The 17,717-nt window shown below is 52.6% G+C and overlaps 5 protein-coding genes across 5 annotated transcripts; 3 read left to right on the forward strand and 2 right to left on the reverse strand.

Moving 5' to 3' along the window:
- Positions 1 to 1,565: 1,565 nt before the first annotated feature.
- P170DRAFT_509151 (uncharacterized protein) lies at positions 1,566 to 3,608 on the forward strand (the record flags this gene model as incomplete). The annotated part of the gene is made up of 1 exon (XM_024854644.1): positions 1,566 to 3,608. One exon carries the CDS (start codon positions 1,566 to 1,568, stop codon positions 3,606 to 3,608), a length of 2,043 nt encoding a protein of 680 aa, XP_024706419.1.
- A 441-nt stretch (positions 3,609 to 4,049) lies between these two features.
- On the reverse strand, positions 4,050 to 6,431 carry P170DRAFT_509152 (proline--tRNA ligase; the record flags this gene model as incomplete). The annotated part of the gene is made up of 4 exons (XM_024854645.1): positions 4,050 to 4,429; positions 4,501 to 5,756; positions 5,828 to 5,997; positions 6,069 to 6,431. 4 exons carry the CDS (start codon positions 6,426 to 6,428, stop codon positions 4,419 to 4,421), a joined length of 1,797 nt encoding a protein of 598 aa, XP_024706420.1. The 3' UTR covers positions 4,050 to 4,418.
- Positions 6,432 to 6,650: 219 nt separating this feature from the next.
- P170DRAFT_436192 (chaperonin-containing T-complex alpha subunit TCP1) lies at positions 6,651 to 8,869 on the forward strand. Its single transcript, XM_024849108.1, has 6 exons — positions 6,651 to 6,728; positions 6,794 to 6,841; positions 6,913 to 6,998; positions 7,056 to 7,160; positions 7,219 to 8,253; positions 8,321 to 8,869. The coding sequence occupies exons 1-6, from the start codon at positions 6,686 to 6,688 to the stop codon at positions 8,702 to 8,704; spliced, it is 1,701 nt and encodes a 566-aa protein (XP_024706421.1). The 5' UTR covers positions 6,651 to 6,685; the 3' UTR covers positions 8,705 to 8,869.
- A 142-nt stretch (positions 8,870 to 9,011) lies between these two features.
- P170DRAFT_406734 (WD40 repeat domain-containing protein) lies at positions 9,012 to 11,595 on the reverse strand. The gene is made up of 2 exons (XM_024846643.1): positions 10,707 to 11,595; positions 9,012 to 10,647 (listed from the first exon to the last, which is right to left on the reverse strand). The coding sequence occupies exons 1-2, from the start codon at positions 11,458 to 11,460 to the stop codon at positions 9,248 to 9,250; spliced, it is 2,154 nt and encodes a 717-aa protein (XP_024706422.1). The 5' UTR covers positions 11,461 to 11,595; the 3' UTR covers positions 9,012 to 9,247.
- A 218-nt stretch (positions 11,596 to 11,813) lies between these two features.
- P170DRAFT_382352 (putative rRNA biogenesis protein RRP5) lies at positions 11,814 to 17,572 on the forward strand. Its single transcript, XM_024845599.1, has 3 exons — positions 11,814 to 12,322; positions 12,382 to 16,833; positions 16,902 to 17,572. The coding sequence occupies exons 1-3, from the start codon at positions 11,876 to 11,878 to the stop codon at positions 17,451 to 17,453; spliced, it is 5,451 nt and encodes a 1,816-aa protein (XP_024706423.1). The 5' UTR covers positions 11,814 to 11,875; the 3' UTR covers positions 17,454 to 17,572.
- Positions 17,573 to 17,717: the final 145 nt, after the last annotated feature.

Raw genomic sequence — 17,717 nt, forward strand, 5'->3', positions numbered from 1 at the left:
TCCTTCACGATTCCGCCTATTCTTCTTCGGTGTTTCATCCTCTGCCGATGGGAGTGCGGGTATCGAGGTGCATGAACAAAGAGCTATGACGATCTCTGCTGCTCATCGGTGACAGCCTACGCGTACGGAGTATACCGACTACCGAGGATGCGAGGAACAAAGAATTCCGTGCCACATGAATCTCCTTCTCGGCCCCAATCGACGGCGTTGACCGTCTAATAGCCATCATTCCTTCTTCCCTTCAGCCATAGCAATCAATTCATTTTACTCCTCGTGAGGCCATCCCGGGATTTGTCCATCATCCAAACAAACCCAAACAGATCCGCGTTCAAAGGCCCCAGTTGCTGCTCGGGTTGTCTGGCTAGTGCATACTATTTATCCAAGGACCGTGGAAAGTCGGCTCCTTTATGCCTCCCACTAATTCGGTGTTTACGGACGATCCTCCCCGATGTACGCAGTATACCAATAGACGGTTCATCTCATACCCGCTCCTTTTTCTGGGTGCTCGCCGACCCCGTTCGACGCAATTTCCCGGCTCCTGACTGGCACACGTCTGCCAGACTTTAAACTAGGAACTCACTTTTGCCTTCCTTGCCCTTAGAGCGGCCCACTTGCTCTCGGGGCTGTTTTTACGGTACGACCGGTTACAATGGGCCCACTGTTATACTATGCTTGCTTAACCTGCTCCCTCGTGCCTAGTTTCCTGCCGGCTGCAAGACCTGCAGATCAAATTTTCCAATGGCATTGCTGTCAAGTGGAGCTAAAGCTCTAACCTATGCATGATGGATGATGGGTGTCCAGACGTTAGGGCTTTGCTGCACGTTCTACACAATCGTCACCAGGTAAGCATGCATGTACATTTGCGCTGCGGCATCTCAGCCCAAGAGCTGCTGACGTCTGGCCGCCGGAATACGTCGAGTCGGACGCCACAACCAGGGGGAAAAGACCACTGGGAGGACAAAGACTTTCATCATACCCCGTAGACCACGGAATCTTGCCAGGACAGCACAATTTCCCGCTTGTTCCCGTCGGCTCAGCCCCATTTTCTTGTCCGTCAGTCCGTCGCGATGGATCATGGAGACTGGACCACTTGCCCCCCCTGATCCAGGAACCAGCATCGGATCTGCAAATCAGGCGAGCTTCGATAGTAAAACCTCTGGGCTCCTCACCTACCCTTCAAGCTCGAGGTTCCTCTTTTGTCTTTCTTTCTGCCTTTCTCTCTTCCTCTCTTTCATGTCTCTCGTTTGACCCCTCCATTCGCTCTACTTTTTTTGATTCAAGCGTCTTCCAGTCCTTGTTTTATTAATGATCCCACCAAACGCATAAACGTTGTCATGACAGCAACCTTAATTTTTATTAGCCCACTCAATTCCTTCTCTCATTGCAATTGATCTGCACCTGCCTCGTCTCTTTTGCCTATTTGGTCTTCTGGAGCCCCGGTGTTCCCCTCGCCGTGGTCTACTTGAGGAAAAAAAGTGTTAGCTTTGATTCTGGTGCAAAAGTTCATGCTCGTACTCTGCCAAACAGTCCTTGTTATATGATTTGGTTGATGACATCGGTTTAACATGGTCGCCCTGAGGCGATTTTTCCAGGCGGAAAGAGGATTGTCGATGGACCACAGTGAAAGGGAGTCTCGGGCAAGCAGCTTACTGCAAAGCGATCCTCACTCCGCAAACGTCTCGCAGCCATTAGATGGGCAAAATCGCTTCCAGCAAATTGAGAAACAATTTGAAATCATGCACGACCAATTGCAGACACAACCGTTGTCCCCTCACTCTCACGTCCCGCCATCTCGTGGTTCAACACGGCCCAAAGAGCGCAACCCCGGCCATGTGGATTTACTCGATGCCTTGTTTTCCTCACATCGGTACCACATCCAGTCTACGACCACATTGTCACCCATAACCCCATACAATGAGGACATTGCCGAGCGGAACATGACGCGGTTCCTTCAAGGACAACCGCGCAAGAAAAACGTGTACACGCGGTTTTTGTCCGCTTTGTATCAGGAGGACGTGGCGGAAAGAAATATGACGAAAAGCCGGAGAAGAAGCCGTTCATTGTCGCGCACAAGGGACGGCCAGTCTCGGGGCCAGGACAATGCCGGTTCGCATTCTAGATCGAGGGCTGGGGACAGTCGAGGGACGGAGCTCAACTCGCGGGAAATTACGAGTCCTATGTCCATGAATGATGCTGATAGACACGCCTCCAGCGCAAGAGAACGGATACTGAGTGGAAAGAGTTCTCTGAGACACCAAAAGTCCGCACCGAACTTGTCCGCTGAGCGAGCAGGTGCATCCCAAGGGGCTGCTGGATCAAACCCTGGTGGTCATCTCAGCGTGCCTCCAGCCCACAAACAAGGAGACACCTGGAGAAATACTCCTCTTCCCGATAGCCCGACAATACCCGTTGCGATGAGACAAGACAAAAACATGAACGAAAACCACCCAATATACAATAGATATCGGGGCTCGGGTTATTCACGCCCATCACTTCATCGTGGCCCTCTTATAACTCCTCGACTGGGCTCCAAAAAGAATGTCCGAGATCTTTCTATCAACACGGAACTGGCAGCCCTCGGCCGATCAGCCGCGAAAATCTCCCATCGTGCTATACAACCCCCCACCCCAAACACTCTTGAGAAACAAAACCCAAGCATTGCCGAAGTTATGAACAGTCCCCTGCCAGCAGGTACCCCTACGTCCATATCTCCGCTCCCCACCTCCAACCAGAAGGTTGCCGAGATCATGGAGATGTTTAGACAAGCATATAGCACATCTCAAGCTATCACTCCTCATCCCACTTTCGAGACCCTTCAAGACGCCATCATCCGGGAAATCAACTCCCATGAGGCTTTTAACCGGGTGCCTCCTCCAGAACGAGGCCCTCCTTTCACTCCTTCACCATCACAAGACACTTTCGAGCCAGACCTTGACATCAGAAGAGCTCCAGGCGGCGGACGGAGCAGAAGCAGCTCGCTTAAGGATGGCCAAATTTCCAAGCTGATCAGGCGAGGATCTTTCAAGAATCATTCTAGAAGCAAGAGCTCGGAGACACGCAAAAGTAAATCTAGCAGTGTCTCCCCAAAGATCTTCCGACGAAGGCATACTGATGCTCCGCCGCCTTCCCCCGGATTTTTGGACACCTTTGAAACAAAGAAAGATGGCCGCGAGGAACAAGTAACTTACATGGACCTACTGTCTCGTTCCGAGAAGCTCTCCCCCAATTCTGAACCCGAGAGCACTCTCTCCCCTCCCCAAATGCCAGAGCGCTCAAAAACCGCACCTTCTGTGCTACACCTTCGCGCACAAACGTCAGCCTCGTCCTCTGAGAGCTGGAACAGCCTCTCTGTCGATGATAGCGATGAAGAGGTAATCCAACTACCCAGCGTTGATATCCCATACGTTCAGATCCAAGGCGTGGACGAAAACAGTGTGTCCTATGTTACCGGCCAGACACCACCGCAGGATGCATATAGGCTGATGAATTGGCCTCGAAAGTCGCGCAAGAGCATCAGTCTCAAAAACAGACCTGGCAGCAATCATTCTCAGCCTACCCCTAAGCTAGAGCACCATGTCCGTGGAATGCGCTCAGTGGAATCCTATTGAGTTCCTGAAACAGACATGACTCGGTGCTCCAGGAGCCCTACTCGAACCCGACCCACCTTTGTCTATCATTCTATCTCGCTTTACTATTTCTTTACTTCCTCTTCCTGTCTCTTTCAAGTCCACCAATTTTCTTTCCTTAACTTTTGATACCTCTCTCTCTTTTTGACTAAATTTGTTGATCATATATGACTTCCATGTTGGGATCATACTCGCTCTACGCGGCCGCGAAAAGCATTTTCCTTTATAATATTTGATTTTTGGCTTCTCCCTCCGTCCTACTCTCCTTGATACGATATAGCTGGGTTCATTGGGGCTCATTGTCCGATCCACATCCTGCGCACCCCTGCCTAACTGTGCTTTACAGCTACTTTCCCATCTTTAGCATTATTAGCATTTCATATCTCATGCATACATCAGCATACAAAAAATATCATTTGAATTCAACCAAAAATAATATGAGGATCTGCCGGAAAAGAAAACTGCGTCAAACTCGTCATCATTCAGCCCGTTAGCTACAATAAAAACAAACTATGCCCGACTCCCTGGTAAAGACTTCTTTTTCTCGATCAATCAGTTCTCCCCGCAAAAAGAAATATCACCCCTTCCTCACGCCCACAATGCGTCGTTCTCTATAATTCAGTGTAGCCGTTTCTTTTTTTTCTGATTACATGTTGGTATTTTTTTTATTTCTGCCCATCTTACGTTGCCAAACATAGAAGGTGTTTGCGCTGTATCAACAGTGAAATAAATGTCATAAAGGTCATTGTAACCATACGAATGCAACTAGTAAGGATAGCTCGTCTACTATGTTTAGTAGGAACCTGTTGGGGACGTGTTAGCAAGAGCATTGGTAGGTTATTTTGGGAGGGGGTTATTTCTCAGTTAAACTTACGTCCGAACATGCACCATTTCTCGGCCAACCGGGTGCACTGGGGGTTGGCGCACTTGGTGACACCGGCTTCGATGCCCTCGGGCTGGTCGAAGGGAATGCAGAGGGACTTGGCACCCATGCTGGGGGCGCGGGAGTCTTGGGGCTCATCCGAGTCCTCCTCGGCCTTGCGGGCACTCATGTCCTTGATCTGGTCCTCGCACTCCTCCGTCAGGCAGTGAGGGATGATACAGATGTTCTTGTCGTTGAGGGCGGGAACGAAGTCATCCCAGTTGGTGATGAGCTTCCGGTGGGTGGCGTACTCGTGGTCGGCACGCTTGAAGAGGTCGCTCTGGATGGTCTCGAGCAGAGTCGGCACGGCAGTTCCCAATTCAGGGATGGGGATGGTGATCTTGCCGTCCTTGCCAGGAACGTCACGGCGAGCAGCAGTAACGAAGTGACCGGCAGACTCGCCAGGGCCGAACTCAAGACGCAGAGGCACACCGCGAAGCTCCCACTCGTTGAACTTCCAGCCAGGAGAGTATCCCTCTCTCTTGTCGCTGATCGCCCGAACGCCAGCAGCCTCGAGGACAGTGACAAGACCATCGATCTCAGCGTAGATCTTCTCGCGGTCCTCATCCGAGGTCTTCGCAGTAATGCCGACGGGGACAATGACAGTCTGGTTCTCGGCAACGCGAGGAGGAAGAACCAAACCACGGTTGTCACTGTGGATCATGACCATAACACCGAGAGTACGGGTCGACAGACCCCAGGAGTTCTGCCAAACAAAGAGGGGAGCCTTCTTCTCATCACCCTTGGCAGAAGGATCCTCCACGGTAATGTTGAACATCTTACTGAAGTTCTGACCAAGACCGTGGGAAGTACCACCCTGGATACCACGGCCAGTAGACGGAATGTATCCCTCAACAGTGGTGGTATACAGACCACCGGCAAACTTCTCCTTCTCGGTCTTCTGACCCTTGACCACAGGGACAGCCAGGAGCTCCTCGTAGATCTGCGCATAGTAGTCCAAGATCTGCATAACCTCGTCGTGGGCACCTTCCTGGGTCAAATGGGCGGTGTGGCCCTCCTGCCAGAGGAACTCGCGGGTTCGGAGGAAGGGCTGGGGGTGCTTGAACTCCCACCGGACGACAGAGTTCCACTGGTTGAGCTTCAGAGGCAGGTCACGGTGACTTCTAATCCACTTGGCGTAGTAAGGGTACATGACGGTTTCCGAGGTGGGACGGATGGCAATCTTTCTTTCAAGTGGGGTGGAGCCACTGCATACATGCCGGACACAGTCAGAACTTGATACTTTGAAGATAGAGCCTGGAGATGAGGAGAAACATACGCATGAGTCACCCAGGCGACCTCGGCGGCAAAGCCTTCGATATGGTCCTTCTCGCGCTTCAGGACATCCTCCGAAACGAAGAGAGGGAAGGAGCAGTTCTTGACTCCCATCTTCTTGATGCGCGCATTGAACCAATTTTGGATCTCCTCCCAGATGCTGAACGAAGCGGGCTGAGTCACAGGTTAGTATCAAGATATGCGACGCCGGCAACGAGGCGAAGAAAACGCAGGCGGAGACCAACCTTGAGAATGAAACATCCGGAGACATCGTAGTAGTCAAGCATATCTCCCTTGGTAAGGACCTGCTGGTACCATCCGGGGAAGTCCTCTTCCTTGGAGACATCAATGCCGATCAGGGCAGCGCCATCGATCTTCTTCTTGGGGGCCTTGGGAGCCTGCTTCGCACCCCCCTTGTTAGCAGCCTTGTCGGCCTTGCCGGCCTTGTCAGAGGCCTGCTTGGCAGCCTTTGCGGCCTTTTTGGCGGCGTTTTTGGAGACCTCTCCCTGGGGAGCGCTGTTATCGGCGGGGGTTTGGGTACGGTCAGGAAGGGTTTGCGCCGAGTCAGAGGCGACCGGAGGATCAGCAGGGGCTTGGCTTGCCATCTTGCAGGAGACGAGGGGTCAGAGACACGGAAGCAGGCCGAAGCAACAGGGGAAGAAGCGAGCGCCAGGCGAAAGCAGGGGAAACTCCGTGAAGCGAAGGAACGAGCGGCGCCCCTCGTCAAAGTGGGATGCATCTCGACTCGCTCACCGCCCGGGGCCGGCAGAATTCTTAGCGCAAACACGACCAACGACGGCCGCCAGCTCGAGAAAGTGTCGATTCCTCTGCCACGCTCCTCCCCTCCTTCTCTTGCTCAACAATGGCAGGCATCTTCGAACAGCCGCGGAATGCGGATACTCTCTGTGAGTCCCTTTCCCCCTCCCCCTTCGCTGTCCCTGGGACTCATCCACTGACCCATCTCGCACAGTCTTGGGAGGGCAGAAAATCACCGGTGCTGATGTCCGGGAACAGAACGGTATGTTCCCCCTCCCCCCTCAGTCTAATCTGGCGGCCCTGGACGCCCATACTGATGCCTTTCGCCGGTAGTTCTTGCAACGCAGGCCATTGCCAATGTCGTCAAGAGCTCGTTCGGCCCCTCGGGCTTGGACAAAATGATGGTGGATGATATCGGTGTACGCATCATTCCGAACCCCGCGTCTGTCGAATGGCATGGCTAACGGTGTAACTAGGATGTTACTGTCACTAACGATGGCGCCACCATCCTGAGTCTGCTTGACATTGAACACCCCGCCGGGAAGATCCTCGTCGACCTGGCTCAACAGCAGGATAAGGAGGTGGGTGAACTTTCCAGTCTGCATACCCCGCGAAAGACCATGGCTGACCTTAGTCCAGGTTGGTGATGGTACCACGTCCGTTGTTCTGATCGCCGCCGAACTCCTCCGACGAGCCAACGAACTGATGAAGAACCGTATCCACCCTACGACCATCATCACCGGCTACAGACTGGCGCTCAGGGAAGCCGTCAAGTACATGAACGAGAACATTACCACAAAGGTCGAGACGCTTGGGAAGGACAGCTTGATCAACATTGCCAAGACGTCGATGTCCAGCAAGATCATTGGCTCCGATGCCGACTTCTTCGCCAAAATCGTTGTCGATGCCATGCTCCAGGTCAAGACTATCAACCAGAGAAACGAGGTCAAGTACCCCGTCAAGGCCGTGAACCTGCTGAAGGCTCACGGTAAGAGTGGAACGGAGTCTATGATGGTCAACGGCTATGCTCTGAACTGTACCGTGGCTTCTCAGGCCATGAAGACCCGGGTAACCGACGCCAAGATCGCTTGTCTGGACATGAACTTGCAGAAGGAGAGAATGAAGCTCGGCGTCCAGATCACCGTCGAAGACCCCGATCAGCTGGAGAAGATCCGTGAGAGAGAATCTGGTATCGTTCTTGAGCGGGTCGACATGATCCTTAAGTCTGGAGCCAACGTCGTTTTCACCACCAAGGGTATCGATGATATGGTCCTCAAGGCTTTCGTCGAGAAGGGTGCCATGGCCGTCCGTCGCTGCAAGAAGGAGGATCTGAGACGCATTGCCAAGGCCACTGGCGCCACTCTGATCAGCTCGCTCTCGGACCTTAATGGTGATGAGAAGTTCGAGGCCTCGAACCTGGGACATGCAGAGGAAGTCGTGCAGGAGCGGATATCGGATGACGAGTGTATCCTGGTGAAGGGTACCAAGGTCCACAACTCGGCCTCTGTCATCCTGCGTGGACCCAATGACTTCAGCTTGGACGAGATGGAGCGTTCGGTGCACGATTCCCTGTGCGCTGTCAAGCGAACATTGGAGAGCGGTAGCATCGTGCCCGGCGGTGGTGCTGTCGAAACGGCCCTTCACATCTACCTTGAAGAGTTTGCCGTCACGGTGGTACGTAAACACTTGGAAAAATAAGCTGTCAAGCTAGGAATCTCGCTAACAATTCCCCCTCAAACAGGGCTCCCGGGAACAACTCGCCATCGGTGAATTCGCTCAGTCCCTCCTGGTGGTTCCTAAGACCTTGGCCGTCAACGCAGCAAAGGACTCGTCTGAGCTCGTCGCTCAGCTCCGTGTGCGCCACGCTCTTTCCCAGCGGGTGCAGGACGGTGATGCCAACGAGGAAGAGAAGGCCATTGCCAAGAAGAAGACGTACCGCAACTACGGTCTGGATCTGATGAAGGGACGCGTTCACGATACGCTCAAGGCCGGTGTGCTGGAGCCCAGCATGGGTAAGGTTAAGCAGCTCAAGAGTGCTGTCGAGGCCTGTATCGCCATCATGCGTATCGACACGATGATCAAGCTGGACCCGGAGCCGCAGCAGGATGATGGACACGGTCACTAAGGCCCCGCTGTCGATCTCAAATTAAATTGCCTGTCTGCCTTTTACGGAGTTCTAGACTCAGGGTGAAGAAGAAAAAAGTATAATAAGATGTTATGAGTACAAATTTTTACTGCCGTGTTAATGCCCACACTCGTACACTTTTCTTGGCCGCGATTAGGACCATTGGATCAATCTACGCAATCGTCTGATGACCAAAAACGCTTTTTCTTCTCCCAAAATAGATCACAGCTTTAGTTGATTTGAATCACTGTCAATGACTTAAAAAACATAAAGTAAATTAACACCGAAGGGCTCCTCCAAACTTCTTCCAATCCGATTAAACCCAACCCAGAGAGCAGATGATTGTTAAGTGCTTTTGTTTTGCAAGAGAATCTTCTGTTATGCAGTGTATGCTGTAATGGAAATCAAACAAGGGACTGAAGTCCTCTAAAAATCACACAAAACGCCCGCTAAATGGAAGCAAATAATGCCTCGACGCCTTGAAAATGCTCACCAGCGCAAACAAACCAGCTGGGGAAAAATGGGGTTTGAACAATAAGGAAATCATTCGTCTTCATCATCATATGAGTCTTTCGTATCAGCCCAGCCGCAGCGCCATCGTCTACCATCGGCCTCACCCCCTACTCGGAGGTCTCTGGCATCAGGTCCCTCGCGCCAGCACCTAGTGCTATAGTCATCACTGACTGTAATGAGCTCGCCATCCACGGTCCAGGAAACTGCCGAGACTTCTTTCTTGTGGCCTTCGACTAAAGGTGTTCCAGACTGATAAATTGGTACCGTGTCCTCCAACCTTCCAGACAAGCCAACCCCCGAGTTCGTGCGTCGCAAACCAGAGCGCGTTGAAGGGAACGACGGCGGAAGGGGTGGCTCTCTTTCGTCGACTGTTTGCCTCTGAGCCGAGGAGTGAAGGAAGCGCTCGTCGGTCGGAAACAAGACAGCACATTGATCGGTGCTTCCAACCGCCAACATCTCTGGTCTATCCGCCGTAGCCTTTCGGACTCCGGCCTTAACGTAAAAGGAAGCGACTTGTAAACGAGGATGGCGAAATCCATACAAAGGCCCGAGGCCTTCTTTGTCAGATCCTCCCGAGCGACGTGGGCGATCATTGTTCAGCGAAAGCTCAGGTGCATGGCCAAGAATCAAATGAGAGGTTGAGTAGGCGTAAACTGTACCATCTCGACACAAGGTGTAGAGTCTTGAGCCATCGCCGCCAAGTGTCATGGAAGTGAGCCCAAACCGCCTATATTTGATGTGGCTGTCCGGTTCTCGAGTAGTGGAAAGAGGAAGAACAGGCCGGCCACGGCGATTGTTATGTGCCGTGCGCATATCCCACAATCTCACGCAGGCATTTGCTTCGGATGCAGTGACGAACAAATTCTCCCGGCCCGGAGGAAGGAAAGCCAAGGAGGTCACGGTGATATCAGAGCGCCCGATCTGGGGCTCTGATTTATCCGCCGTGAACACCTGGGGCATCCAAGCGTGGGCACCATGGATCGTGTTCAAAACCTGGGGGTACGTCATTTTAGAGGTAGTAGGCGCACTAGGATAGTCGGCTTCGGACTCAAGAGAGCAACGAGCCTGCCAGGAAGGTTTCTCAAAACCTTTGCATCGAAGATCCCAGATGTTGACGTTGCCATCACGACTACATGTCGCCAGAACCTTGTTGTTGGCTGCTGGTTGAAACTGTACTCGTTTCACGGAAGAAACATGGTTGGCCAGACAGTAGATCGGCTTTTGCGTAGCCATGTCAATGACTACTGCCGTTTGATCCCCCGACGCGGTTGCTAACAACATATCATCAGATGAAAACTCAAGGTCCATGATTGCGTTCATGTGAGGACGGAAAGAAAGGTAAGATTTGGAGAAGCCATTCTTGTCGTCCTTTGCGGAGTCCAACAATCGGATACCACCCTCTTCATCGCCTACTGCAACAAGCGTATTGGCTGTTTGAATTGTCAGCGAACCATCTGGCGAGCAAGTCGACGAGCTTTATTATACTTACTGTTACACGACGCCGTGCAGAACGGAAGTGCAAGCCGGTCTCCAGATGAACTGGAGCAGGTATGACTGTCCGACGGTCGAGAGTAAAACGTTGATGTTAAATCTTGCCACCCAGCGCCTGCGTTCGCACGCATGGTCACCCGGTTTGCCCTTGAACCTAGCACACTTCGCATGAAAAGTCCTCCGGATGTCTGCAACGCTTTCGACCGTTGAACTGGCGCAATCTGGCGAGACGGCCGGGCCAATGCAAGAGGTTTGATTGGGCTGCTCGGGATCTTATTGTCGACTTCGATATCACGGACTGGGGCGTCCAATTCGTCGGCATCGTGATTTGGCGTTCGAACTCGGACTTTCCGCAGCGGCGAGGACTGTAAAGGGGAGCCAATGGAAGAAAACGAAAGCTTTCTCTTGCGACTCGGTGTTCGCATGAGATCGGACGGGTCAGGTCGGGTTCCAACAGCTTTCAGTGTTCTCGTAAAAGCCGGCCCTAGGCGGTTCACAGCCGGCGAGCTAAGGGCCTTCAGGGCCTGCCGGTTGGTCTTCACGGTCCCTACGTTATTTCCGCCATTGAGCAAGGAGCGCGGCGTAAAAAATCGTCGAAATGATCGAGGAGTAACCGGAGGAGGCTTCTTTGGCTTGCGTCGGACCCCAGCATCGGATGCTATGGACGGCGGAGAGGAAGGGATCTCCTGCGACGAGGGAGGGAAAACAGGTTCGGATCGAGGTACTTCGGGAAGATCATGACTGCCATCCATTGTGCGCCAGAAACAAGCAAACACCAAACAACATTCTATACCAAAGGAAGGAAGTGGGAAAAGAGTGTGCTGGGGGGTTGGACTAAGCCAAGGATTGAGGCATAGTGGAGCTGGCAGGAGAAGGGCTAATGAGACTTCGAGCAATGCGAAAGTCGCGGGAAAGGAAGGCGAGTCTCGTGTCGACGTGCTTTTTCGTGTCGCGCATCGCCCGGCATGGCAGGCGGTGAGCCCGTCCATTAAGCCTCCCGGCGTCGCCCCGTTCGGCAGGCGGTCAACATGCCGGTCGGGGTTTTTCCTTCGACAAATTTTAATTTTTTTTTTTCGGACTCCGCCAAATTTGTACTCCGGATCTAGAGCTTTAGAGCAGCTCAACGAGTCTGCGCTGAAGCCCCGGACTGCATTATCTACCTCCATTATGGCTCCAATCAAGCGCAAGGGCGCCTCCGCTGAGGGGAACGTCGCCCGTCAACCTCAAAAACGAGTGCGCGTTGGCGCCGAAGAGCGCCAACCCGATCAAAAGAAGCAGAACACCGGCCCATCGGCTTCTGAACTCACGGTGCTACGAGACGACGAGCCGTCATTCCCTCGTGGTGGTGGAAGTGTTTTGACCCCCCTCGAGCGCAAGCAGATTCAGATCCAAGCGACGAAGGATGTTCTGTTCGAGCAGAAAGGCGCCAAAGGCTCGAGCGGACATTTCGCTGATGACGATGATGACGAGGACGAGGACGTACAAATGGGCGATGCCGGCGACACGACGACTGCCGACAAGAAATCCCGGAAGCGAAAGACGAAAGGGAAGAAAGGAGCGGACAAGGATGCTCAGGACAAACAAACGGTGCGAATTGAAGGCCTCAACTTCAAGGTAAGCTTAGACCCGTTCTTGGATTACGGCGACTTGGAATTGAATGCTAACGAAAGCAGCGAATTGTACCAGGAACTATGGTGCTAGGCCAGGTTTCGAGTATCAACGCTCACGACATCGGACTTTCTCTGCCGAACAACCTGACCGGTTATGTTCCCCTCACTGCGGTCTCGAAGGTGCTGGAAGAAAAACTCGAGAGCCTTCTTCAGGAGAACGACAACGATGACGACGACGAGGATGACGAGGATGATTTCGACCTGAAGGACTACTTCTATCTCGGCCAGTATCTTCGCGCATACGTTGTGTCGGTGGGAAGCAATTCGGCTGATGCCACCTCCAAGAGTCGAAGGCGCATTGAGCTTGCGATCGACCCAAGACAAGCTAACTCCGGCCTTGTCAAGTCCGACTTGGTCGACAACGCCGCCATTCAAGCATCAGTTCTCAGCGTTGAGGATCATGGTCTGATCATGGACTTGGGGATGGAGAGCTCTGGTGTCAAGGGCTTCATGTCTTCCAAGGAAATCGACCCTAAAACCGACTGTTCGAACATCAAGGCGGGATCGGTCTTCTTGTGTATGGTCACTGGCCAAAACGCCAATGGCAGCGTCGTCAAACTGTCTGCCAACCTCCAATCTTCTGGGTCGATCAAGAAGTCCCGCTACCTCAGCACGGCCCCTACTATCAACACTTTCCTTCCCGGTACCGCGGCAGAAATTCTATTGACTGAAGTTTCGTCGAGTGGACTTAGCGGGAAAATCATGGGAATGCTAGATGCCACTGTGGATCTCGTGCAATCCGGTGGTAACTCGGGCAAAGATGACTTGACGAATAAGTTCAACATCGGGGCTAAAATCAAGGGCCGTCTGGTCTGCACCTTCCCGGCCTCTGAACCCTACAAGGTCGGCTTCTCAATGCTTGACCATGTCCTCAAATTGACGCCCGAGGCCAGTGGGCCGGGCTCCTCCGACGATGCTCCTGCCATTTCTGATATTGTGCCCGAAGCCAAGGTTGTCCGCGTTGATCCGGGGCTTGGTGTTTATGTGCAACTCGGTTCGTCAAAGCACGTCGGATTCGTTCACGTATCGAGGTTAGCAGACGGCCAGGTCGAAACTATCACTGAGGATCACGGACCTTTCCGGACCGGTTCCGTTCACGAGGCGCGAGTGACGGGATACAGTGCGCTTGACAACTTGCATTTGCTGTCTTTCGAAAGAAAGATCATCGATCAGCCTTTCCTTCGTATCGAAGACGTGACCGTCGGCGCTGTGGTCAAGGGACAGGTTCAGAAGCTCATCATCGGTGGCTCGGGAGTTGACGGTCTTATCGTGTCTCTGGCCGATGGTATCAGCGGTCTTGTTCCTTCTATGCACTTTGCTGACACGCCTCTTCAATTCCCTGAAAAGAAGTTCAAGGAGGGAATGACCGTCTCCGCCAGAATCCTGTCGGTCAATCTGGAGAAGCGCCACATTCGGTTGACTCTGAAGAAGAGTCTGTTGAATAGCGAATCTGCGATCTGGAAAGACTACCAAGACATCAACCCCGATTCGCAATCTCCGGGAACTATCATTAGCCTCAAGCCACACGGTGCTGTGGTTCAGTTCTACGGTCTTGTCCGGGGTTTCCTTCCGGTGTCGGAAATGAGTGAGGCTTACATCAAGGACCCCTCTCAGCACTTCAGACAAGGACAGGTGGTCAATGTCCATGTTCTGACTGTCGATGCTTCCCTCGGGAAACTTGTTGTCTCTTGCAAGGACCCTTCGACATTTACCGACTCCTACCGGAAAGCCTTCGAAAATGTTCACCCCGGCCTGCTTGTGGCTGGTACTGTTTTCGAAAAATCAGATGATGACTGCCTTCTCAAGCTGGATGATTTCGGCCTCGTGGCTCGCTTGAACTTCGAACATGTGATTGATGGCAGTCCTTCGAAACAAGGGTCAACTCTCTCCAAAATCCGCGTTGGCCAGAAGCTCAATGAGCTCCTTGTGCTCGATATTCAGCGGGCTCGCAGACTCATCAAAGTTTCAGGCAGAGCAAGCCTCAAGAAGGCCGCTCAACAAGGACTTATCCCAGGCAAGTTCGAAGATGTCCAGGAAGGTGCTGATGTCACCGGGTTCATCAGAAATATTACCCAGGATGGTATTTTCGTTGAATTCTTGAGCGGTATGATCGGACTTGTGCCCAAGCGTCTTGTCGCGGAGGAAAACGTGAATAAGCCCGCTTTCGGTATGGCGAAGTCGCAAGTCGTTTCTGCCACGGTGCATTCCGTCGACACTGATTTCCGAAGATTCATTCTGAGCATGAAACCCTCAGAGGCCACACATGCCGGTCCCAAGAAGTCGACCCCCAAGGCCGCCCCCAAGGCCGCCAACTCTGACGTCTCTGTGGCCAACGCTGTCGATGAAGGTATCACTCAAATGTCTGATTTTACATTTGGCAGGGTTGTCAAATGTAAGGTCGTGTCTGTCAAGGCAACTCAGGTCAACGTTCAACTTGCAGACAATATTCAGGGTCGGATCGATGTCTCTGAAGTCTTTGACAAGTGGGAGGATATTAAAGACCGCAAGCAGCCCCTACGCTTTTTCCGCCAGAAACAGATTATCTCCGCCAGAGTCCTGGGTGTCCACGATGCTCGCAACCATAAATTCCTTCCCATCAGTCATCGCACTGGAAAGTACCCTGTCTTTGAGCTTTCTGCCAAGCCAAGCTTCCTGCAGGCTGCCAACCCCAGCCCTCTGAACTTGGAGCAAGTTCAAACCGGTTCATCATGGGTGGGTTTCATTAACAACGTTGCCGATGACAGTCTCTGGGTCAATTTGTCCCCCAACGTTCGAGGAAGATTGCGCTTTATGGATGCATCGGATGACCTTTCCCTTTTGACCGACGTGGAAAAGAACTTCCCCATTGGTTCTGCACTGAAGGTACAGGTCACGGCCGTTGACACGGAGAAAGGTCGTTTGGACCTCTCGGCGAGGAAGCGTTCCGATAAACTCTCATTCAAGGACATTTCTACTGGCATGGTCTTGCCCGGAAGAGTCACCAAGGTCACCGAGCGCCAGCTCATCATGCAGCTCACGGATAGTATTGTTGGCGCAGTGGATCTGGTTGACATGGCGGATGATTACTCAAAGGCAAACCCGACGGTCTATCAGAAGAACGAAGTTCTGCGCGCTTGCGTTGTGACTATTGACAAGGCTAACAAAAAGATTTCTCTTTCGCTTCGACCTTCCAAGGTCCTGAGCTCCTCTTTACCGGTGCAGGACCCCGAGATTTCCTCCGCCAAACAACTCAAGGTGAATGATATCGTCCGAGGTTTCGTACGGAGGGTCGCCGATAATGGCCTTTTCGTGACCCTCGGCCACGGTGTCACTGCCTACGTCCGGGTTTCTGATCTATCGGACTCCTACCTCAAGGAATGGAAAGACTCCTTCCAGGTCGATCAACTAGTTAAAGGACGAATGACCGTTGTTGACCCGGAACAGGGCAAGCTGCAAATGAGCCTGAAAGACTCGGTCTTGGACCCCAACTACAAGGCCCCTATCACTCTTCATGATCTTAAACCCGGTCAAGTCGTCACTGGCAAAATCCGAAAGGTCGAAGAATTTGGTGCTTTCGTTGTCATTGATGGGTCTTTGAACCTTAGTGGTCTCTGCCACCGTACTGAGATGGCTGAAAAGCAGGTCAAGGATGCCAGAACCCTCTATGAGGAAGGAGATGTCGTCAAGGCCAAGATTCTCAAGATTGACCGTCAACAAGGAAAGATCTCTTTCGGTCTGAAGGCTTCTTACTTCAACGATGAGGACTCCGAAAGCGACGGCGAAGACGAGGACTCGGAGGGCGTCAGCCTAGATGGGTTCGACGGGCTTGACGGGGAAGATGGCAGTGACGACGACGACGATGAAGAAGGGGATGAGGACAGCGATGTGTCCATGGGAGGAGTTGAGGTCGAGGAAGACGATGAAAGCGACTCCGACGAAGATGATGACGACGACGAGCCGATGACCAACGCAGAGTCTCGAAAGGAAGGCGGCCTTGGTGCCGGCGCCTTTGATTGGAGCGGTAACTTCAAGGACGACGACGATGAAGCCGTTGCCTCGGATTCTGGCGATGATGATGAGTCCCGGAAGAAGAAGAAGAAGAGCCGTAAGCCCGAGATTCAAGTTGACCGGACTGGCGAGCTGGACGCCAATGGCCCCCAGTCTGTGGCCGACTACGAACGGCTATTGCTTGGTGAGCCAGACTCTTCAATGCTTTGGTTGAAGTACATGGCTTTCCAATTGGAGCTGGGCGAAGTCGACAAAGCGAGAGAAATCGCCGAGCGTGCTCTCCGCACTATTGCCATCGGGCAAGACGCCGAGAAATTGAACATCTGGATCGCCCTGCTCAACATGGAGAACACCTATGGCGACGACGACTCTCTGGACGATGTCTTTAAGCGCGCTTGCCAATACAACGACACCCAGGAGGTTTATGAGCGTTTGATCAGCATCTACATCCAGTCTGGCAAGAATGAGGTGGGTCTTTCCCTTTTCAATTATGAGGTTCATTTTCGGCTTGAGATGCTAACATATTTGACGTACAGAAAGCGGATGAGCTCTTCCAAACCGCCCTGAAGAAGAAGGTTGCGTCCTCGCCCAAGTTTTTCCTCAACTACGCCAGCTTCCTATTCGATAACATGGCCGCCCCCGAGCGTGCCCGTGCTTTGCTACCTCGCGCTCTCCAGTCTCTGCCTTCTCACACTCACATCGAGACGACGTCCAAATTCGGCCAGCTTGAATTCCGGTCTTCAAATGGAGACGTTGAGCGAGGGCGCACCGTATTCGAGGGACTTCTCTCCTCGTTCCCCAAACGGATCGACCTCTGGAGCATTCTTCTGGATTTGGAGATCAAGACTGGCGATGCGGAGCAAGTGCGGCGGTTGTTCGAACGAGTGCTTGGTATCCGCGACAACAAGAAGGGCGCCGTTTCCATCGAAGCCGAGAAGAAGGTCCGCCCGAAGCAGGCCCGATTCTTCTTCAAGAAGTGGCTGGCCTTCGAGGAGAAGCTTGCTTCTGCCGACGGCGGAAACAACAAGATGGTCGAGGAAATCAAGGCCAAGGCAGCAGACTACGTTAAGTCTCTGCAGCAGGAATAAATCGCGGAACCCCTGTGATGATCTGGTTCTGGTGGCCTATAGATGATTTGGGTCGTTCATGAACTCCTGTATATAAAAAAAGCATTACATTACTACAACTCCGACGTCTTCATTTGTTCATTCCCTGTTTCGCCGGCAAGGTATATAGAGCATGTATTTATTTCTTTAGGGTCGCAGTTGAGCCGGTGTAAGAAATCTTAAGCTGATCCGGTGTAAGATCATGTGGTTAAGTTGAGCCGGTGTAAGAAGGGTTCCTTGGCATTC

This window comes from Aspergillus steynii (assembly GCF_002849105.1).
Source record: "Aspergillus steynii IBT 23096 chromosome Unknown P170scaffold_3, whole genome shotgun sequence".
Lineage (NCBI taxonomy): Eukaryota > Fungi > Ascomycota > Eurotiomycetes > Eurotiales > Aspergillaceae > Aspergillus > Aspergillus steynii.